The sequence below is a fragment of the Anoplopoma fimbria genome, chromosome 10 (genome assembly GCF_027596085.1).
Source record: "Anoplopoma fimbria isolate UVic2021 breed Golden Eagle Sablefish chromosome 10, Afim_UVic_2022, whole genome shotgun sequence".
Taxonomy (NCBI): domain Eukaryota; kingdom Metazoa; phylum Chordata; class Actinopteri; order Perciformes; family Anoplopomatidae; genus Anoplopoma; species Anoplopoma fimbria.
This window is the reverse complement of record NC_072458.1, coordinates 17341509-17368001: the sequence shown is the minus strand read 5'-3', so window position 1 is coordinate 17368001 and position 26493 is coordinate 17341509. Positions and strand designations below refer to the sequence as shown.

General features: G+C 41.1%; 1 protein-coding gene across 1 annotated transcript in view; it reads left to right on the top strand.

Moving 5' to 3' along the window:
- Positions 1-26493, top strand: part of ptprua (protein tyrosine phosphatase receptor type Ua) — a 174574-nt gene that overhangs the window by 37026 nt on the left and 111055 nt on the right. Inside the window, exon 2 of the mRNA XM_054606668.1 lies at positions 16890-17018. Coding sequence (XP_054462643.1) covers positions 16890-17018 — 129 coding nt within the window. The remainder of the gene's footprint in view (positions 1-16889; positions 17019-26493) is intronic.

Sequence of the window (26493 nt, the reverse complement as noted above, 5' to 3'; positions counted from 1 at the left end):
ACCTGCAAAAAAAAGGTGCTACGTGTTGGCGAGACGCCCGCTGCCTCCACCCTTTTTGAAAGGACACAGTGTCTCCCAAATACACACAAACACACATCAAGGTCAGCTCTGTGTCGATAGGACGGTGTAGTGGGGAACAGCTTTCTCTGGCGTTCCTTTTTGTCTTTATGTCATTCTGGAAATATTCTACCTTAAAAAAGCTGCCAACTGTGTTTCAGTAGAGTGTGACTGTCACAGTGACAAAAATCTAATTATAATTTTGGGAATTAAATAGTAAAAATTTTAACATATTAAGTGACTATCGGCTCTTTGGTTTAAAAAAAAAATAATAGATTTTCCTTTGAAAGCCTGAACCATAAAGCACTCTTACTTACAGACACGTAATTGAACCAAAAGCTGTGTGACCCTGAACGCGTCCTGATTGAAGATCAGTTTAGGGTCACACTTTATTTCCTCCTGTTTTAAATCTGTTGGCCCGTGACACACCCCCTGGATCGGGGGTGTGTCCTGTGTTATAAAAAGGCCAGATGCCAAGTGGTGCTTAACGAGGAACAAACCGATGCCGTTGGCTCGCCTTGGCCCGGCCCGGCCCGACCCTGGATGTTATATAAAAATATTGGCAGCGGTTTGAATGCGAATGGTAAATGAGGATGGGATCTGCTCGGTCCGGTCCGAGTGATGGATGGTGAGCTTTAAAATATTACCCTCAACAGCGGCTTAAGTGTCATAATGGATATTACCACATCGTAAACTTTCATTCCTTGCTTAATGCTCCGAAGACACGTTACTCCGAGTTTCTGCGCATGCCTGCACGTATGCCCACGCACATCCAAACACACAGACTGTCATAAAACGTCCACACACACTCACACAGGCTCTAGTGAACCTCTGCAGAGTCCCAGCTGCTCGCTAGCGTAGCTGAGATGGCCATGTGGGCTGTGGGCCCTGGCCTCTATATTGGCTTCTATTAATATGAAGCACAAACTCCCAGCCCTTGTAATTCTTTACCCCTCGCTCTGCAATCTTTTAAACTCCTCCCCCGGTGACCCCGACAGGCCTTCACATCAGATCTGTAGTTCTGTACGATGGCGGATAAGCACCTCATTACCAGCTTATACGGCCCCGTGAAGGAGGGTATCATCGCCGTCGCCAATGTGAGGGCCCTTGTGAAGGTGTCGAGGCCGGCCCCTCTGGACGCAAATAGTGCCAGTTGAGCAGCCCCTACACCCCCCAGCTGTGTTAATTAAAGCCCCCCCCACCACAGAGCCTATATTTCAGAAACATCCATCTGGCCTCCTCGCTCACAGTTGTCTTTGGCTCAATGTCTGATGTCGGCCTCAGTGGTAACATATTTGTGCAGCTGTTACCTGGTGGAGGGCTATAGTCTGTGAAGCACCAAAAAGTGAAAATATAGCTGCGTGGGAGAAAACGAGGGTCAGAAAATGTAGTCATTTAGCTGAAGTGAGTGTAAGATTCACATCAATCTGACCTTAATTAACATGTAATATTGGAAATTCTAACTCAGGTGGAGTTAGGTTTTTTTTGTGAATCTTGAGGCCGTAAATAAAAATACAATACAGCTAAGCATAGTCCTTATGTAAACAAAAATAATTGGATGATTTGCTTTTCAAGCCTTGCGTTTTCATTCTTTCTTCCAAATAATAAAAAAAACTAATAATACATTTTCTATTTCCATCTCTCTGCTATGTGAATAATTCATTATGACTGCATGAGTTTTGTATGGGCAAACATTTTTTGTTGCTTTTGGCTTTTTTTTTCTTTCTTTCTTGCTTTTTTTTTTTACATAGTTAATGCAAAACAGTAACACTGCTACCTACTTTCTATTAATTCTGTGGCGTATTTACATTAATATTAGCTGTTCTGTGGTGCTGTACACATGTGTCACTTGTTTACTGCAACATCATTGATGGACCGGGTGAATATAATGAGACCTTTGTAGCATCAGAGCAGAATAATTGCTTTTGAAAAGGTTTAAAATAGCAGCAGTTCCTGTTAAACATGCTGCACGGCTGTGAAGACGACATGTAGAAGTGTCACTTCACAAAGCTCTTACAGTGGGGGAAATAATTATTTGATCCCTTGCTGATTTTGTAAGTTTGCCCACTGACAAAGAAATGAACGTTCTATAATTGTTATGGTAGGTTTATTTTAACAGTGAGAGACAGATTATAAAAAAAAATAATCCAGAAAATCACATTATATAAAAGTTATAAATTGATTTGCATTTGATTGAGTGAAATAAGTATTTGAGCCCCTACCAACCAGCAAGAATACTGGCTCCCACAGACCGGTTAGATTAGTCCTTTCACTTTAAGAAAGTACTCTGAATCTCAACTCGTTACCTGTATGAAAGACATCTGTCTCAATTCATTACCTGTATAAAAGACACCTGTCCACAGAATCAATCAATCAGATTCCAACTTCTCCACCATCGGCAAGACCAAAGAGCTGTCTAAGGACGTCGGGGCAAAGATTGTAGACCTGCACAAGGCTGGAATGGGCTACAAGACCATCGGAAAGCAGCTTGGTGAGAAGGAGACAACTGTTGGTGCGATTATTCGGAAATGGAAGAAACACAAAATGACCATCAATCGCCCTCGGTCTGGGGCTCCACGCAAGATCTGGCCTCGTGGGGTATCGATGATCATGAGAAAGGTGAGGGATCAGCCCAGAACTACACGGGAGGAACTTGTTAATGATCTCAAGACAGCTGGGACCACAGTCACCAAGAAAACCATTGGTAACACACTACGCCGTAATGGATTAAAATCCTGCAGCGCCCGCAAGGTCCCCCTGCTCAAGAAGGCACATGTACAGGCCCGTCTGAAGTTTGCCAATGATTCAGAGAAGGCTTGGGAGAAGGTAATGTGGTCAGATGAGACCAAAATCAAGCTATTTGGCATCAACTCAACTCGCCATGTTTGGAGGAAGAGAAATGCTGATTATAACCCCAAGAACACCATCCCCACCATCAAGCATGGAGGTGGAAACATTATGCTTTGGGGGTGTTCCTCTGCTAAGGGGACAGGACAACTTCACCGCATCGAGGGGAGGATGGACGGGGCCATGTACCGTGAAATCTTGGGCGACAACCTCCTTACCTCAGCCATGACACTGAACATGGGTCGTGGATGGGTCTTCCAGCACGACAATGACCCAAAACATACGGCCAAGGCAACAAAGGAGTCGCTCAAGAAGAAGCACATTAAGGTCATGGAGTGGCCTAGCCAGTCTCCGGACCTTAATCCCATAGAAAATCTGTGGAGGGAGCTGAAGCTTAGAGTTGCCAAGCGACAGCCTCGAAACCTTCAGGATTTGGAGAAGATCTGCAAAGAGGAGTGGACCAAAATCCCTCCTGAGATGTGCGCAAACCTGGTGACCAACTACAAGAAGCGTCTGACCTCTGTGCTTGCCAACAACGGTTTCTCCACCAAGTACTGAGTCATGTTTTGTTAGGGGATCAAATACTTATTTCACTCGATCAAATGCAAATCAATTTATAACTTTTATATAATGTGATTTTCTGGATTTTTTTTTGGGATATTCTGTCTCTCAATGTTAAAATAAACCTACCATAACAATTATAGATCGTTCATTTCTTTGTCAGTGGGCAAACTTACAAAATCAGCAAGGGATCAAATAATTATTTCCCCCACTGTATAAAGTAAAGATATGTGTGTGTATATACCATGTCTTTACAGTGGTGGTGAGATGGGTTTAAAAGTTATTTTTTCCTCCACAAACCTGCATTGGAGTGAAACAATGTTCTCTGTGTCAGACACAGTGCAGACACCAACCACGTCTCCTCAGTTGCGTTGAGACAAACTCTTAGAAGCCTTTTTACTGAGCCACCTGGCGCTCGCCGTTTCACATTCTGATGAAATAGGATGTTATCTGGCAGTTATTACATCAGTTTCTACAATCCTGTTAGAGTGGATTTGATATTTTTTCAGTTGTGGAGATGCGTTTGGTCATTGAACCATCAGTCCTCAGACAGTGGAGGGGCTGCTGTGTTTTTTTTAACTTTGACCTTCCTTGAATGGATCTCCTCCACATGATCTGTCCTGAGCCATTGTCATCCAGGTTATGCTGACATGAGAACATTTAGGGGGACCTTCTTCCTGTATGGCAGTGGTCCTCAACCTTTTTGTGCGCCATGGACCGGTTTCATGGAAGACGATATTTTCACGGACCAGCCTTCAAGGTGTGGCGGATAAACACGACGAAATAAAATGATACGACCGGCCTGAAAACAAATATAAAATGCATAAAAAATCCAACTCACCATAACGCTGAAACAGTGGGAGCCCTGAGCTTGTTTCTCTCCAACGAAACCGTCCCATGTGGGTGTAATGGGAGACAATGACACCCGAAGTGTGTTCCATATGTACAGCCTACTCCGTAATTTAATTTTGATTGCTGTCACTGCAGAAAATCCCTCATTTTCGCTAGCTTGTGGGCTTAATTTTTGAGGTAACGTATCACGTGACCGAGACAAGCGTCCTGACATGTGTCAAGAGGCACAGGCGGGTTTAATTGGGAGAGAATCCGGTCATTTTTCAAAATAAAACATCTTTCAGACTCTGATAATCAATAAAATGGAAATAATATAAGTTATTTATTCTTTCTGTGCGGCCCGGTACCAAATGACCCACGGACCGGCACCGGTCCTGTTGATTGGGGATCGCCGCTGTATCGGACTCGTAGCCAACACATAATGGCCAGCTGGCTGACTAACAGAGCGCCCGGTAGATTTTCTACTCAGCTTGACGTTTAAACCATTTTAGCCTCTACCTTTTTCCCCATAGTTCCCCTGTTTCCTTTGTGAGGCTGTTGTTATGTTGAAGAGAACGTTTTAGCTTGGGGAAATCTCTACATTTACCTCCACTGTCGAAAGAAGAAAAAAGCACACTCTTGTTGTTCTCATAGCCAACAAAGACCCTCTCTCTCCGTTCAAAACACTCTCTCTCTCTTCTGTTTTTCTCCTGATACAACCTTTCTTAGTCTGGTTTGGTACGACCTGTAGTTCTATTCAATCATAGCTCATTTAACATGCATGGTACTGAGTTATTGTGTTGCCTCGATGACTCATCTCTACTTGTGCCATTGTTGCACTACACGTACCATTATTCCATATTTGTTCCCCCTTTTTATTCTCACTTAAACGCCTAAGCAGACTAAAAGAACCACATGTGCTCACACAGCAGCTTGATGGAGCGTCATTTGTTTCTCATTTAGCTCAACGGTTACAGATGTAGCAGCGTTTAAAAAAATATAAGTCGCATGAATATTCATTCAAAGACGAAAATGTGATCGATTCATTTGCAGTTTTTGGTTTGAAACTTTTTTTTCAAAGAGGATAAACACTTTCTTTTTTCTTTCTTTCTTTCCTGCCTTCCTGCTTTTTCCCCCCCAGATATTGAGGATATTCTAAATAACTACAGGCATTATGACTAAGCAGCTAGTCTCCTGAAAGATTGAAGAGCAATTACGTCTGCATCTCGGACATTTTGGTTCTAATTCTTTATCATAATAATGGACAGCACGCTCACAGCTAAGCCTCTTATTACGAGTGCTCATTTAAATGTATGCGCCGCTGAAGGAAGTGCCGCTTTATAATGTGATGTAAAGCCTCTTGTTACTGAATACCACTTTGTGCCTCCATGTCTAACAGTTCCTCCACGTGCGGCGGAGTGGTGTCACCTTGTGCTGCTCCTAGAATGATGCTTGATGCATCTTCAGCGCGGAGTGCAGGGGGAAAATAAAAATAAGAAGTGAGAGCGGAAGACACAAGAGCTCATGAAAAGGGGGAAGTAAACGATGCCACCGGAAGGAAAGGATCAAGTGTTCCACAGGGCATCTGAATCAAAGCCCTCTCTTCTTCTTCTTCTTCTTCTTCTTCTTCTTCTTCTTCTCTCTCCTCTGCAGAGTGAGACGAGGAGGTGTGAGCTGTAATTAAGCCGAGGCAAAGACAGTGTGACTCTCTCTCTGAGGAGCACTGATCCCTTTCAAAGAAAAAAGGGGCCGCTCGTGCTTACAGTGCCCCTTTACGACTTGAGCGTATTGTTTTTCGCGTGCAAATGGGATGGCGTTCGTGCTGATTTTTCAAGTGCTATTGTGGAAACAGCTGCTTGTGTAATTCCTTTTAACTTTGCGACAGTTTACTTTCAGAGTGGCAGTGTGTGTGTGCATATTCAAACTACATTAGAAATAGCAACAGTGTCATTTGGTGGCCTAGGTGCAACACTCTGCATGGTGACTCGATAGCATCACACACTTCCTTGAGGCTTTTGAGCAACACGCTCATGGGACGCGGTAGTGTTTTGGTATCGCAATTTTTGGGTATCACAACCTGCCAATGGAATACCTGAGTTTCATACGGCTGATATAAACTCACTAAAGATACATTGCTGTCAGCCAGTAAGTACTAAATAATGGTATTACAAGTGTGTTGGTGTGCGGGAGAAATGGACGTTTTTAAAGAAAATGTATTAAGAACAGGTCAGTACATTACAATTTCTAGTTGGAATGTTGATTTTGCATTCTAAAATCAACATGAACAGACTAAAAACATGTAGGCCTATTTAAAAAAAATGATTGAAATCAAACAAGGATCTGGACAGTTATTGTTTTCTTTTTACGCATCAAACATAAAAAGCACACGCTCTCCTCAAAGCTACCAGACTCTGTAGAAAAACACAGTCATTTTAGCTCACTAATTCAACACTTCATTTAAATTCGACAGAAACAAAATGAAACTCATCAGCCTGAGCCTTCTCCTTCCATTGTTCCAGCAATCACCAACTCGTTCTAAATTAAGCCTTCATTTACAGAGTTGGATGTGAAAATGTGCCTTCTCTTACCCACTGTCTCTCCCTCCCGTTGTGCTCTGTGCTTCTGCTAACGTAAGTGGGAACGAGTCTGCTGTTTTTTTTTTGTGCGAAACAAACTCTTAAATCAGGTCTTGTAGATGCAATGAGTGAAGATTCAGCAACTGGATTGCCAATTTCTCGCCTCAAATTTGTTCAAAAACAGATCTTGGCGGACAAAAGGGTGAGGTAACAGAAAGTTTACTAGCATATTTTTCTTGTTTCCACATCTTTTGACTGGAAATGCATCATGCAAAATGGAATGTGGGTGTTTTTAGGAGAGCAGAAGATACACACATGCATTCTTGAAAAGTCCTCTGAACAAAAGTCTCAGTCCTCAGTTGATTTCGAAGTATCCTAGACATCCCAGACACCTAGACATCCCAACAGCCAAGAACAGGCGGTATGCCCTGAATAACATCCTTGGAATTCAGCCATCCAAGGATTCTCCCTTGACATTAAGTAACACATCTTGCTCATTATTGCTTAATAAGTTTATATTAGGGATTCTTATTAGATATTTCTTTATTGTACGCAAATTACTATCTCATCTGCCTCAGAAAAGGCTGAATCATTGGGCTCTTAAAGGGGCATTACAGCATCAGTAATAATAGTGCCATAATATATCAATGTAAAAAACTCAAAAGGGGCAATTTTTCTGAAAATAAGACTACTTAGGTAATATTTTTAATGCATGTCCTTCTCTTTCTGTAGTTTTTTCATATTGTAATATTGCTACTTTAACTTAACTAAAGAATCTGAATACTTTCCATCGCTGATTATCTTAAAGAACTGTAATTGAGAAGTAAATCCACTGGAGCAGGATGCTGTCAGAGCGTTAAGGAACCCTCTTGGTACCTGGTCTGAGGAGTGACCTGTACTGTAGCAGCAAACTGTTTGCGCGCACACGGGGACTGTGTTGTCTAGCCATGTGCCTGTTGGGATCCGGACAGCAGGGAGGCTGTGCAGTCCGAGTCCTAATGGAGGTCAGGGCTCTGCAGCTGCCTGCAGCACCCAAGGGACCAGCTGCAGCAGCAGTGTCGGGGCCTGTGGAGCTCCGAAGGGGAGGGAGGCTTGTCATCCCAAACCCCTGCATCTCATGGCTTTGTATTCTGGCCACGTTCCCTTTCCCTAGTTGATTTTTCTCTTTCTTCTTTACAATATGTAAAAATGTATAATAAAAACTTAAGAATGGCTTATCGAGGGTTCTGTTCGGGTGGCCGACCACACGCGGTGAACACCAGGACTGCGTGCATAACATATTCTGCAACATGAAGAAGAAAGACGCCAATTAATAACCATCACTATCTTGCTGCAGTAGAGTCGTTTCCTCATTTGTGGTTACACATGACTGAGTTCAGTCTGCTCGGAGCCATCCTGAGAATTTCTTTCTTTTTTTTTTATTTTTTACCATTTGAGTGTATGGAAATGGGCATCAAAGCCGTCGGGCGGTTGGCAGTCTTGACATAATGCAATCAGGCATGTTGTGTAAATCTATGCACGAGATAGCTGAAAAAACATCATCCAGCAGAAAGATGCAGCCTTTTTGTTTTGTTTTTTCTTTTGGGAGGCCTCTTTATTTAAATGTTTAAGGATCAGGCGTGTTTGCTTTTAAGTGGAATGACACCCTCTCCGAAAACCACGTTCCTAAAGAAACGTTCATTAATATGTCGCTTGTAATTGGCACGGAAGAATCAAAGCGTGGAGACAGTAATAATTTCCAATATGAACACATCGCCACTAAACAGAGATATAACGCTTTCAACTAATGCATTTAGGTCAGTCCTGACGTGAATATTCATCTGTTGCAGGGGACAAAAAGACTTGACACAACCACTTAAAGTGGCTTTCCACATGAAGGGAAAAAGGCGTCTCCTCCAGCACTCTTGATTAAATTTTCATATGTAACACTAGTGAGAGCGTGTCTGTCATTTTCCTCCGTTTCCTCCATCACTGAAGAGGCCTAGTGCTGTAATGCAGGTGCCGAAGGGAAAAAAAAAAAAAAAGAATCTCCGTCTTCTTAATTAGAGTGATTTGAGCCTGTTTTTATTCATCAGCTTCTATTCATGCGCCCCTCTCCTCATGACGCCTCTAACAATAGCATTAACTGGCTAAGCAGTTCAGATTGCAGGAGATGGAGACCTGTCACGGATGTCTCTGTGGAAAAGATGGGAGGTGGGGGAATGGAAAGATTTAATGTGGAATGAAAGGAAAGAGCCTGGCCTAATGAAAAGTACCTGCTTTGTCCGCAGTGTATGCTTCGTGGCTATCTTTTCCTGCCTAAATAACCCACTGGCAGAGAGTTTATATACGCCGTCTCCACGCTGACAAAGGGTTTCTGTCTAACGCTATCTATTCTTCCATCTGGGTTGGTGGTATATCATGCAGCCACCCCTTTCAATCTCCCTGTACACGGACCAGTTCATCTGTGCCGCGGTGCCGGGTCAGGTTAGAATGATCCTCCAGGAACAGGGACTGTGGAAAATGCAGAGATTTTTCACCTTTTTTTTCTAAACAGGAAACTAGTTCAATTTAAAGCGCATTAGGTAATCAATGACCTTTGGCAACCTCTTAATAGGAACTGTAGCAAATTCCCTTTCCAGCTTTCTGTTGCAACTCATTTAGCTGCATGTATCAACAAGCCTCTCCAACCCCTGCAGGTAGACCGTGGGTACTTTGTGCTATGGGGCAGTAAATAATCCATCTATTGCCTTCTTAAGAAGGCTGATGGTTGTTAAAAAAGCGGTATTGGCCTTTGAAAGTACTGGCTTGGCTTGCCCCAGCTACTGGGAGTTCTCCTGTTGGGGACTGGAACCATCGTGGACCAGCAATGAAACAATTTCACACAACAGCGTACGCCCTCCAGTGCCAATCTTGCCTACCAATCCCAACCCGAAAATGCTTCATGCAGTTAAAGGGAAATTAGATAGATTGTTTGATTGAATGGTTTTACCCTCTGCCACCATGTGTCCATGTCTCTGAGTTCTTGGTGAATCAGTATAGGGACTATTTGACTAGGATGCTACGAGGAAGCTTTGATAAGAGGGGAAGACGTGAGGAAGGGGAGGAAGAGGGATGTGTGTGAGAAACATGTCTGAATCTTAGAGACATAGTTCATCCTCGTTTTATGGAGACTTATGACCAGGTTTGTCTCATTTACTCCACATTTGCTGTCTTGTAAAGGTCACAAGAGATGCAGTGGTTCAGCCCATCAGTCCTAACAAGCTTGGATATCTCCAGTCAAATCCCCGTATCATGATAAATGATGATGAATGACTGCAGTAGGGCGTCCGCCAAGTACATTTTGATCGATCCCTCCTCACATACGCAGTCTGTTTACTCACGCAGGCTTTGAAGTCGGCGGTTTGAATGAGATCAACCTCTGATTCCTGCCACATGTATATTTGCATTTAGTGACTGTTGGTTTTTATGTAACGCACCACTTAATCATCAGTTGACATATCATTGCTTTGGTGAGGCTCTACTTATATGCACCACCAATATTACACACTGAGGCTGCTACTCGTAGCACTCATGTTATCATTAATACAACACTCATGTACCTGCAAACCCCCACTGGTAGGGATCAATCATTTCAAACATTGAGATAATCAATGATCTAGTTATGTTTATTCCGAGCATTTCTTTTTCAGACACAATTACAGAAGAAAGAAAAAAATAAATATATAAATAACAATAATAAGACATTTATTTTGTTTGTCTGTTAATGACTTTGCTTTGAATTGTGTAAACTAATTACATTAATGGAATAATCCTCCATTAGATCATGTAGCCAGGGAATTCATAAATGAACCCCTCATCTTTTCAAAGTCCATTATTTTTAAGTTTATTGCACATGCATTTTCTTTACATTCATTAACATTAGATCCACTGTTCTTGCAGTAAAGGCTCTTGCATCCTCTTATTTTCGTAAAAACAATCGTCTAGTTTATAACACTCTATGCATGTTTTTGGTGTGTATACATCATTTAAACATCTGTTTTTTGGTGTCTGCCTTTCAGTTCTAGTTGGTTTAATGATGGTCTCAATGCAGGTTCATGTTTAAAAGAATGAATTCACTGAATGCATTAAAAAAAGGGATAGTTTGTTAGCCATCCCTGAATGCGGCATATTGCTTTTCGTATTGTCAATCAAAAGCACGAATTGTTGTTTTTCTTTAATATTCCACTCTTTGACCAATTCTTCTTCGTCAGCCCACTCCCTCTCTAGCACTTCCCGTCCTCCTCCTCCTCCTCCTCCTCCTCCTCCTCCTCCTCCTCCTCCTCCTCCTAACGCAGCAGCTGTTATTAATGGTCTATGAAGAAGTTGTGTTGGGATTATTCCTCTGCTGGGCTCACTATTGATGAGCTATACAGCTGCGTGCCCCCCACCCCACACCCTCCTCCACCCTCCCTCCATTCCCCATCCGTAAGTAAACTTGTCAGGTTCTGATGCATTGCCTGCACACGCTCAAATGCAAATCACGCAGCAGCGGAGCTTTATCTCAAAACCAAACAAGAGCAGCGGCAGAACATCCCGGATCCTCAGTCCCCGGCAGAGCGGCTGTGTTTCTGAGAGGCTCTGATTAAAAGGAGTGCCAGCAGAGCTCCAGCTCAGCTAGGTGGTTCGCCTGAGGAATTTGCTTTAATGCAACGGGAGATGAGCTTAACGGCTGCCTCATGAGCACAGGGTGAGATTTTCAGCCAGGTTTCACACAGTCAAGTTTAAGTTTCACGCAAGGGAAGATTATGGTGACTAGAAAGGCGCTCCATGTGTGTTTGTGTAGGAAGAAATTTGCATTCGTATTTGTAACTCGTATGCGGGAGAAGTGCAGTTTTTCTAAGTCTAAGGGCCTCGTTTTACTGCAGGTTTCAGTCGCATTTAACGTTCTTTAAATGAGCAGCGAATGGCATTCTTTAGTGGTAGCCGACCATGTAGCTGTGATTTATATCCGTGAGAATCAACCTTCGCTCTGAGTAATTGCAAATGAAAAATCTGTACAATATAAAGATGATTTAAACCCATCTGAGAACTGCATTGGAACAGTGTTATCAATAGAAACACATCCTCATCTCACACTTCTTTGATGACCTCTTGATGCTCTATAGGTTTTGAGACAAAGAAAGAAAAATCTTGTTTTCCAAGAATCCTCTTGTTACACTGTTATCTGTGATTTGTTTTCATTTTCCCCTTCCCTCTTTGCCTTTGCTGTCTCTCTCTCTCTCTCTCTCTCTCTCTCTACTGTTGGAGGGCTCTTCACCGAGCCCAATTTCCGTCTCGCCCCTCTAATATATTTTGTCCCTCTCCAGGATAAATGCTAGGTAAGAGGCTTGTGTTTTCCTCCCTCTCCATCACAACTTATATATATGATATGCCAGCTGCGCGGACTATTATTCAGGGCCGTTGTGTTCACTGTAGGAGGCTGGACCGTGGTACCCGGATTCCATCATGAGCACTTCAGACTGGCCTACACCTTCTCCCATTAATCTCCCTCCAGGGCCTCTTCTGGCTCCCTCACAACCTCTTTGTGCAGTTGAGTTATGGTCTTCCCGGCTTCTTCCTGACTTTGATCCTACACAAACGCTGCTAATAGGATTCAATTAACCGGAAGGCATTAGACTCCTGACTGGTTTCGATTGGCATCTCTTAAGGATCTGTGGACCCGGATTACAAGGGCAACATTTTCCCACTTAGTCTTCAGATGTTTTGGTTTTATTTGGTCCGGCGTTGAGATGTTTCTTGAGAATTTTGGACTCGTAGTAAGTCAGGATTTCTAGGTCTCACAGTATTAATAATAATAATAATAATAATAATAATAATAATAATAATAATAATAATAATAATATCGTACAAATAATACAAAAAACTCACCATGAAAAGTCTTCACTGTAACTACTTTCTACTAAGTCTCTAAGAAAATTCCATTCACTTCCATTGTACTGGGGCCCTACAGACATGTACCAACCCTTTGATGGCTTGAAGCCAACGTAAATCATTTTAAGCATTTGTTAAAATATGTTTTTTAAGCTTTTTCTCAAAGTAATTTAAGTAAATGTAAAGCTGCTGATAATGCATATATTCAATATGTTTATATCATAAGGTGATACCTTTTGCATTTCTTTCTCAAATCCCATGACAAGAACATACGTATATATCAAAGCCTGATATCTTTGTCCTCTGTGCCGTTGAGCTCCATTGTTGCCCAAAAACTATTAAAAACACATTACAGTCACACTGTTAAACTGGGTGACTTGGTCCTTCATTAACTTGAACACACACATTGTAGTTTTTTTTAATCCCACATACACCCTCCTGCTGCCCCCAAATGCTCAATAGAGAACACAATGTGTATTAATCTGCTGCTGAAAATAGTCCCTAACAAATGCAATATTTATTTCTTCTTGAATAAAGTTTGCTAAAAACTACAGTACCCAGCAAAATGTACATATGTGACTCATTTTCAGTTCTGTAGAAAGAATGGATGTTTAAGTACGGGTTAAATTGGACAATTTTAAATAATAAAAAATGGAAGTCAGAGAAATGACTAATATTAGGTTTTCCCTTCAGAATTCTGGTTAATACCACGGGGAAGCCTCAGATACAGTATTTAGACGGTCACTGAAAGCCGTATTAATGAGATTTTTAACTGCCTCATGCAGGCTTTTGCTGGCTGTTGAGTAAAATCCTTCAACACCACACAAAGGATTTCTCTGATCAGCGGTTTTCGTACAAAATTAGAAACAAGAATAAAATGTATTGCTTTGCTCATGTGGAATCGGATGAAACTCTGCAACATATTTCGGATTGGAGGAATAAAGTGACTTCAAAAATGAACCACTGAAACTGAATATGGATGGTAATGGTTGGATCACTGGGTTATAACAGCAGGAAGGCACACAGGTGGGACTCTCTGCTGAGGAATAGACACAGTCTCACTGCTAATAATTCTTTCTTTGCCAGGATGAAGAAAGACCCCAACATAGATAACACATTTCAGGCATGGTATCTAACGACAAGCTTGGGTCTTTCTTTTTGTTCGGCAAATTACTCCTACCTTTCAAAGAGGTGGGGCGCCTCGATCTTGCACATCTATTTATTTCTCCTTCTTTGTTCTCTTCCTGTAGAACCTTGTCAGCTGTGACAGTGGCTCACTAAAGTTATCTCGGGGCCCCGTCGTCCACGTCTCAAGGTGTTATTGCTGCTCCGCGTGGCGGTGCATTGCTCGGGGGACTGTGCCGAACAGCGCTGCGTTATCGCCTCTGATAAGCAATTAGCATTCTCAAAGCTGCGTTCTCTCACATTCGACTGATGATTGTGTGGAAATTTGAGCAATCTTAGTCCCTCGTTGGCCAGAGTCCCTGTTGCTGCGATGAACACAAACAATTCATTTCCGGCCGTTACAGCTTCAGCCTGTGTGACATTGACAGATTCATTATAATTTCTTTCATTTTTTATTTTAAGTAAACCTTTAAACAGCAAACAACACACACATTTGAAGCAAATACACACACACACACACACACACACACACACACACACACACACACACACACACACACACACACACACACACACACACACAGACGTCAGTTAAAATTCAGCCGAATGCACGTGGCTTTTTCTAATTACATGGGTCTGCCCTCCTGCTGCCAGAGAAGCTCATTTGGGCACTGAGAGGAACGTGCACGCTAAAAGCAAAAGGAGGCTGGGAAGGATGAGTCTTAATGAGGGGAATCAGTGGAATGTGTCTGATGGTGACATTTCTTCCTGGAGCTGGAGGGCTCTCGATGAAAAGGCAGGCCTCCACCGTGGGGCCTGCTCCACCGCTCGGCCCTCTCATCCTCAGATAACCGGGCATGGCGAGGCACAACAAGCAGCTCCTCACACAGGAGGCAATTAAAAACTCTGATCTACTTACACACCCGGAAACGCTCGCTTGGCTGCAGGCGTATGGGGAAGAGGGCCGCGGCGTTCGGGGACGTTCCGTCGGTGGTTGGTGGTGGTGATATGTGTTTGTCAGCAGAAGAAGGGGCGAAATTGGAGGTCCAAAATAAGTAGTCGTAATAGTTTTATTGCAACATATAACTCAAAACTTGTATAATATGAGAGTAAACAGATGCAGCTTCCAGACAAAAAAACAGCATTGGGGGAGTAGGCCAAACGGGATACTATTAAGCGGAAGCTGGCACGGAGTCAGAGTTGCTCTTTAACACCAGCAGCACTGCTGCCAAGCCTTAATGCGTTCTGTTAGCGAACAGGGTCCTGGGACCGCAGTGGGCTCACGGCTTTAGATAGCAGTTAGTCTGGAATGAGATAAAGCTGCAAAAGCAAGAACATTGCTGCAATACATCTTATAATATGATTTATTACAACTTTGGATTCATTAAATGTTGCTTTGTGGCTTTGTCATGATGTCAATGTGCACTAGCGGGTACTGAGGTCTTGAACGTGGTGATTTAGCCCGACCAACAAAACTACCACTTTATTAGGAGGTAAAACCTGAAAATCACATGAGTGAAGCACAGAACTAGGCCAAGTACAGTAGGTCAGAGTTGAACGAGGAAGTCAGGCAATAAGTTGTGTTGGATGTTTAGTTAAGGTTTGTTAGTTGACAGTTAACCTTCTGCCTCTAGTACATTTGGGTAACCAGGAGATTTCCTCAAAACCTGTATATTTGTCTGACTGCTGAAAGTTTGTCCACAGAGCAATGTCTGCATGATCCAAGACAGAGGCTACCAAACTATTTATATCAGGGCCCTTTAGAAGCCAAAGATATTCAATAGATAATTAAATGTTCTATCCATGAGCTGTTTTTACTCCCTCCATCTTGTATTTTACATGTCTTGCTCTCTGAATAAATCTTGCTCTCTGAATCTTGATATCCTCACAGCATCAGAATACTCGTGTTTCTTTTTCGTTCCCAAATTAATTAAACTAGCAGCAAAAGTCACAGGTGGGGAATTAATAACGATTAATTAATGATGCTCTGGTCCCGCAATGTTTGCAATGCTGCAATTAGTGATGTTATCAGGTAGCTTGACAAAAAAAAGTCTTATTTATCCTCATATTCACGTGCATTAGGGTTGCAGGGGGTTGATAGAAAATGTAACCAACAGTTTTGATTATCGATTTGTTACTTTTCGAACAAACACTCTCTGGCTCCAGCTTTTCCCTTTTTTAGATCATTGTAAAACAAATATATTGTGCTTTGGAAAAAAAGGGGGCTCTGGGAAAATTGTAATGGACTGAGAAATTAAAAGTATGAAATGATCAGTCAAAGAAGGTAATAATTGTTAGCAAAGGCATCTTTGTGTCCAAACCACACGTATCAATGGTAAACATCACTCTACGGATGAAGCCAAGTAGAACATAAGGCATATATGCATGACCACAAATTGGTTCTCCTCAGTCAAAACTATTGATTTTTTGATTTCCTGAAGTGCACCCGTGTTTTCTGACCAATTAAACAAGAACACACCATTTTGTCCCCTGGCTTGACAGCCAAGCTGGTGGCTTTAAAAGCCTGGGGTTCGTGTGATAATGGCAGAATAGTGAATGCAGCCATTACAGGCCAGACAGGGTCGGGTCACCTTCACAGGCTAAGAGCCGAGCTGTTGTTGTCCTCCATCAACTGAAGAACCCCTTTCGCTGCTCTGGTGCTGCTGCCCATTATTTCTGGCTATTTGGGTGACCCTGTGACTGTTGTGTCATTTTCACACCACAGGGCTAATTGCACCAAATGGCGGTGGATTTTGAGGGAACAGATGAGATAGGCAGTCAGTGCTGACCGCCCGGTGCCAACCATTAGCAGTAATTTAGTTTATAGCTTCAAAGATTCTCAAAGAGTTGATGTATTAACACATTACCAGTGGGCCTGTGGTGATGTAACCGAGCAATCATTTCGTTGGTGTTTTCTCTGAATAGGGACTACAGAATGATGCATTCCTTCAGCAGCGATATGTAATTAAATCTGTTTCTCCTCTTCTTCCTTCACTGTAGCTGGCTGTACCTTTGATGAGGACTCAGACCCTGGCCTGTGTGAGTACCGACAGGGACAAGACGACGACTTTGACTGGCAGTTGATCAGGACCTACAACTGGCCACACCCGACCCCGGATCTTCTACGAGGTTTGTTTCCAATGGGCCTGAACGCACCACCTCTAAAGGCATCAGATCCAGTTTTCTAAAGGCATCAAATCCAGTTTCAGATTCTGCAAAACATTACACAGTGATTAACTGGAATCATCTGTCATTTCTGTAATTTACGTCAAGAGTAAAGAGTTTATACAATTCATCAAATTAAGTTTCTAAAGCAACGTGATCAGCATATTAGCAGACGTCCCAGCATGAATTGTGAGTTAAAACCCTCGAGGAACTCCTATGTTTTGTTGCTTGAAGAAGACATATTGGATGGAAACCTGCTGCGTGTATTTATTAATATAAGCGACGTTCCTGCAGGAATATACTGTATATCTAGTAAAAACAAACATGAACCAGAGAAGCCTTATGTCTAGAAATAGAGTTAGAAACAATGCTGTTTTGGTACAAAAACACAACACAAAATAACCCACCAGTCTACTATAAAGAGGTTTGCCGCAGCTTTTATGTGCCGTGCTGTTATTCAGTTGGTTCATTATGGGAACTCTGAGAATGTTCAGAATAAAATAATGACACATTTAATGAAAACAAATTCACTGCAATCTGAGTGGGACTGTTTGTGCGTAATTCTTTTAGTTACCAGAGGGGGACTGCAAGTCCAAACATCAAGTCTGAGCAATCAGGGCTGGATAATTGTGTGGTATTGAATGTGGAGGGTCCATAGGAAAGGGGAGACAGTCGTGCATAATCACTGCCAGTGCTGTGAAAGCTACTTTCAAAAGTTAAATGTTTTTGGCAAAATTTCAAAAGCCCAGCAACATTGGCTGAACTATTTCAGTATGGGTAATTCTCAATGGGAGTGCAGCGCTTATCTTTTTAATTTGGATAATTTCCCAACACTGGTCACTTCACAGACACATACTGTATGGAATTAAAGAAAATGTGAATTCATTTTCCAAGTATTGAAATAGTCATTTTAATTAAAGCAGAATCACAGTTTGCAAAATACCATATTTGATATGTGGCTGTGCTCAAAGTTTGATTTATTAGAGAACAAGAAGATAAAGAGAAAACTTTAAAACTCTGTCTCCTACAAAATGACGTTCGCATACAACTGCATTATTAATTACATTTTGAGGGAAACACATTTTCTTCTGTACTGAACAGTCGCAGTTTAATACACATAGTAAATGAACAAAACAAAGCAAAAAATATATAATTTGGCTTAAAATGACTACACAATTGGAAAAAAAAAAACAACTAAGTGCAACAAAAGCACTTGATTATGCTAAAGCAACAAAGCTACTTTTTTACACAGGACACAAACAGCAGTCTACTAGTTTGTGTGACTGTGTTTTGTGGTCCTTCCACTATCCCGACCTTCTCTCCTCCCCAGGCAGACTCATTTTAAAGTAATTTATGAAGTAAAAAGCAAATGTAGTCCACGGCAAAAGTAAATCACAATGCAGTTTGTTGTAATGGGAACATTATTTTTGTGAGACAGTTGACAATGTGGTCCTTCAGTAAGACTGTGTTTTCCTATCTTTCCTCCAAATGTTACGTTAGCAATCGCGACCCAATTAATTCCTGTACTTTGGTTGCTTCTGCACCTTTACCGTGAACTTTTTTCTAGTGAAAGAATCACTCAGGATTACTGACTTGGCCGACACCATAGTTCTGCTGCCTACCCGTGACTGTGTAAAGGAATGACTTGGAGTTGAATGGCAACTGTTGTTATGAAGCCTAGTAATGTAACGTAACAACGCAGCGTAACAAGTTGATGTAACAACGTAACATAACAACCTAACAATGTAAACGTAATAATGTAACGTAACAAGTTAATGTAACAATGTAACAAACTAGCTTAACAACGTAACACACAGTATAACAACATAACGTAACAACGTAATGCAAAGACGTGACGTAACTTAAGAACGTACCTTAACAACTATAACAACCATAGAAACTATAGAAACCTTGCTTCCGTAATGAATCAACCACTTGCCCTTAGCGGACATTCTTACATAACGTTACGTAACGTGACAACAAACAAAGTCCTTTGTTTGTTGTCATTTCAACAGCCTCTTATTACTTTAGTAATTTTTAGAATATGATGCAACAAATACTAGATCACACAGGTTAAAAAAAAAAAAGAAAAAAAAAGAAAAAAAAAGCTGACGGCTTATGATTACACACGCACATTGCTGACATGCTGTGAAATCTGCCCATTCTCAGCAGTAATCACAGCAGTTTCTCACTTGTGTGTCTTGAGGAAAGTGTGAACATGCTTTGTTTCCACTCTGGTTGAATGTTAATGGATGTTGAAATGGACTTACAGCCTACGTCTGCATGCTCACCAGGTTTCCACAGGGATTTATGCCAAACAATCTTTTTACCTTGGACCCTGTTCCAATCATCAACCTACTGACAGCTTGTTTTCCCACATTCAGCCCCTTGCTGCTTTTTCTATTTAAGTTTGTCATGCATCTACACAGGTGGCCTGCTTCCAATCTGCGCTGACATTTTACATACATGTTTATTTAAAGCAGTTTGTTTTTTCTAGGGAAATGCTTTGCAAACCTACATCTGAGAGGAAAGCTTCCAAGTGTTAATGGTGCTTTTTTTTAACTTTTGCTGTTTGGGGTAAATTGTGGCAATTCGTGGAAGGAGCTGGAAAAACATCCGGGATTTCATAATCCATTCACAGTTATCAAGTGCTTGTTCCGCTGTTCCAGGCACAGCTCCCCCGAGGCAGACTGGGTATATGAAGGAACTCCCTGGGATTGGTGGAGTCTAGCATGGGTCATTGCTGATTACACTTCCTGGAGTTCCTCAGGGGCCGGCAGTGCCACAAAGGCTGCTTTTCATCTTCTCTTCATCCATTAGAGAAGGTTAATTTCAGACAAGATGAGCACATGCTCGGATGACTTGGATGTTCCCCTCAAATGCTGCTGGATAAGAGATGAATATATGATATATGGATGTGTGGGATCTCATCATCGGATGAGCCTGTTGTGAGCCAGCTTATTGGGGTCATGCATAAACCATAAGCTGTGTTAGGGACTAGCAGCAGGTGCTACACTGACATTATCTCCTCCTACACAAGTCTCTGGCATCATCAGCCCTCAGCATATTATTCACTGTAATTATAATATATGATATTATTCTTTTAAATGTTAATTCTCACCATTGTTTGGTCAATGGTCTGTTATTTAGTACGAAATGGAACAATTTATTCCACGAATCCTTAGTATAAAAATTTAGTAAACTAGGTTAGAAGCATTCGGGCTGGGCTATGGACACAATATAAATGCTGATTGTGACATAATTTAAGTTCAACCCAAAGAGGGAAGTTTGAGTTTTATTTTGAATTAACAGAAACAAAACTACGTATTTCAAACCAATCATATGGAAACCCTTTAATTTATTATATGGTGATAGATACTTGATACTTTTCAAGTTAAGATTTGACATACAAAACAAATGATGATCTTAAAACGTAGGAAATAGTTATGGATTATTTTACACAATAGCATGTTAAATAACAAAAATTGAAATACTAGTAGCTACACATTTATACATCAGTAATTTTAATAAAGATAATGATAATGACGCAAAAAATAATAATATATCACTTGCAAGAGCTATTTTTCTGCATTGGGTGCTTTTAGTTTTGATAATTTTGGTATATTATGATAGTAATACTTCTGTACTTTGACTTAAATAACATTTTCAATGCAGGACTTTTTCTTTTATTGGAGTATTTTTTGTAGTGTGGTATTGCTACTTTTATTTAAGTAAAAGGACAACGAGAAAGTAGTCCCACCTATTGGTATGATCACTCTGAAAGACCCAAACAACATGACATAACAGTACTATCTGCATTTCGCAGACGTTAATTGAGACACACAGGATTTAGCTTTTTTTAAATGCAAAAGACATAATGCTGATATGCACGGGAGGGATGAATAAAATAAACATTTTAACTAATGAATGTGAATGACCCAAGAATAATGCAGGATTTACACCAGCAGACAGATTTTCCTTATTGCCCAATCCTACTTTACAATATTAAGTATGGGAATGAAGGATAGATTTTTATTATGAAGTGGTTAAATATAACCTGCTTTTTCTTTACTCAACACTGCACCAATATTTAATGCAGGGAAGTGTAGATTATTTAGTTGGAAGTGAACCCTCTGTCTTTTTAGAGTTGAAATATGACTTTACCTGATCATCTTCAGTATAAAGTCAGCTTTATGTTTTCACACTGCGATGAAACCCGACCTGTCTATCCACCCCTCTTGTTTATCCAGCAGCTAAGGAAGAATATGCAAGGTCAGAGTTTTACAACACAGTGTCTGAGGCAATGTATATATTAGAAAATATAGAGTTTACCTTGAATTTTTCCAAGGGGCTTTAAATTCTTTCAGAGATGCTAAAGAGACTGCAATTGAGACAACAACTTAGTTTATTGGGCAGCAGCAGCTCGATAGTATTGATTGGTGCCCACGAGCCAGTAGAATACCAATGACATGAAACATTGCAGCTGAAAGGGAACATGTTACGCCCTTCAGCTTTGCAGTTTTTTTTTTGGTCCACAACAGTATTTCTTCTAAATCGCTCAGCCTGACTGTCGACATTGTGATGCAGGATGTGAGCTGCCGAGGCTCAGTGTCTGGAGCTTTGCGGGAAAGCAGACATGATTGCTGTGCATGATGGACAGGGTGTTTTTTTAATAGTAAAATTGACCATTTTTTCTGCCGTGCTGGATCAGACAAAGCAGATTCAGAGGGCCTTGAAGGAGATTGTATTGGAGTTAAATTAAATTAAATCTAACCCCTTAGAGGACACCTCAAGAAATGGTCTATGTTTGGGTCGATATATCCCCCACAAATGCTGTTTGAGAAATGGAAACTTCTAGAGAGGTTGGTCGAGATTATATTTAAAAAAAAAATGCCCTACAAAAGCATGCATTTTTTGAATATTTCTTAGATATTTCTGAAACCTGTTTCGTTGTCTAAACAAAAATGGTTCTCGTTCAGATTAATCACAGTTTAATCTAGCAGACGGAGTCAATAGCTGGTCTGTGGTTAATACTAGGATGCCTAATTACTTCGTTTTGTTCGGACAATTGTTTTCAGCCTGAGAAAGCGTAGCCTGTAAGCCAAAGCGAAACACGCCCCACTGATCCACATGAACTGCTTTAGAGACGGCAATCTGGAAAATGAGGGCAATTATCAGGAAGAAATCCTTTAAAGGGCAGCACATAGACTATTTGTGGTATATTTGCAAATAGCTTAATTGCTACATTCATATCCGCTGTCAAAACAAACATGAAAAAGTGTTTTTCGCGGATTGCAGCTACTTCTAGTGTCGAAGAGAATAAACCTGTTCACATAAAAACGCAGCAGCAGCACCGGCGTCCATGCATAGAGATGATGTCTGCTGAGAGAGTTCTTTCACACACTCAGCCCTTCCATTTCAAACAGAGACAAAATGCAAATATCATGGAGCTCACGTAAGAAAGTCATCATTAACGGCAGCTTTCGGTTGAGCATAAATCACCTTTGAGCTATGGATGATATTGCGGCGCTGGTCCAGTGTGCACGGAGCTCTGCAAAGTTCAGTAAAGCTAAGCAGCCTTCTGAGGCTCTCCTCCCTTCAAACCTCCCTCTTGGGGTTGAACATGACGTTCATTTGCTGAGTAGAACTTCTAACCGTTTATGGTTTCTTGCTTCCACCCGCTGCCCTCTTGCCTGTCCCCGCTCTGGTTTTTTTTTCACGAACACTGCTGGCTCTGATGATCCTTGGCCCAGAGTAGGAAAACTAACTAGAGGAGGCAGAATTACTCTTTGCATTTAAATGGCACATTAACAGAGAGCAGTTTCTCTTGATCGCATGACTTATTTGAATTTGTCAGCATTTGAGAGTCTGTTATTGTGGAGGTACAGTAAGGTCTCTGTACTCCTGAAGGACCTTTTTTTTATAAAAAAAACAATCACATATGTAGGTGTATCTTATAGTACAACATGGACATCAGCAACTGTGAGACAGTCCTCACCAGAAAAACTGTAGTTTTTATAATTGCCCAAGAGCTTAAAAAATCTCCTCTTATAAATAATGAATTATGATTCTTCTGTGTGTTTAAATTCAACACAATATTTAACAGCTACTATAATAAGATTTGTTGTTATCTTTCACGTTTAAAATTTATTTTTTCCTTTTATTGAAAATTGTCAAAACAAATCTGTTGCCGCTTCTGCGAACGAATATCTGAATATGTTTAGAATTTAATGAACTGCTGGCTTCATCAGATTTTGGCTGCCATTAATTGGTGCCACAGACAGTGGCAGAATGCACTGTTTTTGTTGCTAACTATTTAGTGCAGTACTGGGAATCTGGACCCCTTTTTTCTTCTTGAAATAGTGACACTTGTCACTGCCCTCGTTGGTTCCCCTGAAGTTCTAATTCACTTTCTCTTATCAGACCTCAGGTGAAAGTTAAGGGGAGGACATAAACCATGTGTGTAACTTGAACAAGATTGACTGAGCTGTCTAAACACCCCACGCAGACCAAAGACTGAAAACAGGTTGAAAAAATATATACTGATGGAGAAAAGGCGATGTGCTGTGGGGAGATTCAGGAGTGATAGGCTGAACACTGAATTGGCTGATTTGCAGTATTTTCCATGTCAAAGTGTTACCTACCTGTTGCTTTCTCAACCTCAAGTGGTATGATAAATGATAAAGGCTGAGGATGAACATAAATTGCACTTCTGCTGTTGGAGAAAACTGTTGCTAACAAAGAGATCTAAAAAACAATCCAGATTGTGAATATTATTCAGTGAAAAAGTGACACCTTTTTTTGTGACAAGGTTGACTTGTCTAAGCTTTAGCACCTACAAATCACATTGTGCAGAAATGGTTTATTTGCCCCTATATTTAGTAAAACAACAACACATATATTTTGGAATCCAAACCAAGATGACAAACTTTATTATTCCTTTCACCCCTGACAAAGGCAGGGGACTAGATCCACTTCTTCCCTTCTTACCATTCTGTTCGCAAGCAAATGTTTAGCATTTTAATATTGATTTTTTTCCTTGGTGTATAATCACCTTTGAATAAAAATCATTGTTTTTCGTTTCCTTTTAGAATCTGCAGTTTATATAAACATACAAAGTGGGTCGTCTATAGAGAGCCGGCCGCCATGATTCTACAGTAGCCCAGAAAGGACAAACCAAACACTGGTTCTCGATAATTCCCGCCCTTGCGTCAGCTACCATAACTAACATACACGTTTGACACATGGGGGTAGTTTCAGTTGTTAGCAATACGCAACCTCACCGCTACACGTCGCTGAATCCTACACACTGCACCTTTAAGGCTCGTCCCTGAACGCAACACATTGTGTGCAATGGACTGTCATGAAGGAGTAAACACATGTTTCTTTTTTTTTTTATCTTTGTGAATCAACAACATGTGTATGACGCTATATAAATGGATGTTGACAGCACATGTTGATTGGCTTATTATCCAGCTAGGCAGATATGTGATTAGACGGGCTCCAACTGATTCACTATTGTATTTGGAGAACTGCTGCTGACCACCGTAATCAGTTGATTCAATAGAGAAAAAGATTTTTGAATGGCACATGTCATCATTGAAATAGATTAGAATGTATGTGGAGAAAGTCATTATGTGTGCGTTTTGACAGGTGATTTATTAGCACTTGAATTCTAAATATAAACTTAATAGGGAACAATACGCTGTAATGCCAGAACAGTTTTCTGCCTCGACTTTGACAACTCCTAACAAGCTATTTTTTGTTTTCTTTTTTTCATACAACACCATGTCGTGTTCAATCACAAGCATGGGATGACATTTTAAATGAAGGTGCCCATTTTGTCCTCACATCGACAGGGGCTTACTCTGTCTCAGCAGCAGGTATGACAATAACGTGACCGTGCCTCTATAATTAACAGGATTTTAATGACAGGCCTGTAAATAGAAAAGCGGTGTGAGGCTGGTCACGCCATTAGAGCCAGAGGCAGATGCACCCTGTTAAGATGGACCACGATGTCATGTTTGCACCCTTTTTGGTGTCCATTGAAGCATTGGGGGCATTGAGAGGTTGTCAAAACAGAAAGTTGTTGTGCAGGGAATTATTAATAAGAGCTTGCTGATGTATTTGTGTCTAACTGCATTCAGCAATAGCACAGGTCAAAATGACCACTATAGGTGCAAGATCCTAGATTGGGAGCAATTTATTGCGTTTGAATGACTGGCGGCTCAAAGCTAACAGTGCTAACAGCGCATAACAGTGCAAACTACGGTGAAAGTGCTGACGGAGCTTACAGCGTTTACCTATAAGGGAAAAGAGAGGGTGGGTGCTATGACTCTGTGACCACACCGTTGCTAAATGGAAGGCGTTATCACCTGTAACTGCTAAAAAAGAGAAGTGCAGCGGCCGTGAGCTAGCCAGTGGTTCATGTTAACACGCACTAACATGCACTAAGAGCAAGCTCAGCCGGATTACAAAACACACTCTCTGCTCAGGTAGACATAACTCCATTATCTCTTTAGACAGCTTATTGTTGTTTGATGAGTTATTTAATGTTCAGAATATGTAGAGCTCATTTAAGTTAACTCCTTCAAGTCACCTCAGGTAATTAGATACATAGTCAAATTTTGCGTTACATTTACTTTATTTTCAGCACCTTACTTTGTGGATTTTGTTTTTGCTGGATAAGCCAATAACAGACATGTTTAGCCACTACTTTCTTTAACACTTTCTGATTTTTATTTTTTTTGCCTGTCCCTACTTCATCAAATTAGCTAGCTTCAGCCTAAAACAGCAGGTTTTGTATTTTTCAGCAAAACCTTTTTTTTTTTTTTTTTTTTTTTTTTAACAAAGCTGCAGGCGAGACGAAAGCATTTGCTTTTTCTGATATATTATACATTTTAAATGTTCAACTCTCAATCAAGAATATAATTTCCGTTGAACTAGGAAATTAAGTTCAGCCTAAATTACAAACTAGCAGTTCACATACAGTTCAAAGTCCAAAATTGGTGCCAGCGTGAATGATGATACCTCACACCCACTCCTTGTGTCCTCAGAAACCTCATCTTTCCTCTGGTTTTCCTGCCAAATGTGTCTTTTCAGTCCTCCGCTAACAAGGGGGTCAATCCCAGCACCCTGCCTAAGCTCTCTCCAGTTTATGAAAGGCATTTAGAGTGGATCTGCATTATTTATTAGCTGTACCTATGCCCTTCAATGTTTGCTTGAGCTTTTAATACCTGGAATTAACAGCACGTTGCACCGCGAGTGACTCTTCCTACAAACAGGTCGCCCACTGCTCCAAAACGGCCTCTCTGTTACTACAACAACTGATTTGAAGGCTATTTACTTCCTTCTCGGACTACTTTATCTCTCTCTCCGCACTTCAGTTCACACACACGCATTACAATTCTGAGTAGTGCATCTCCTGTCACTAGTTTAA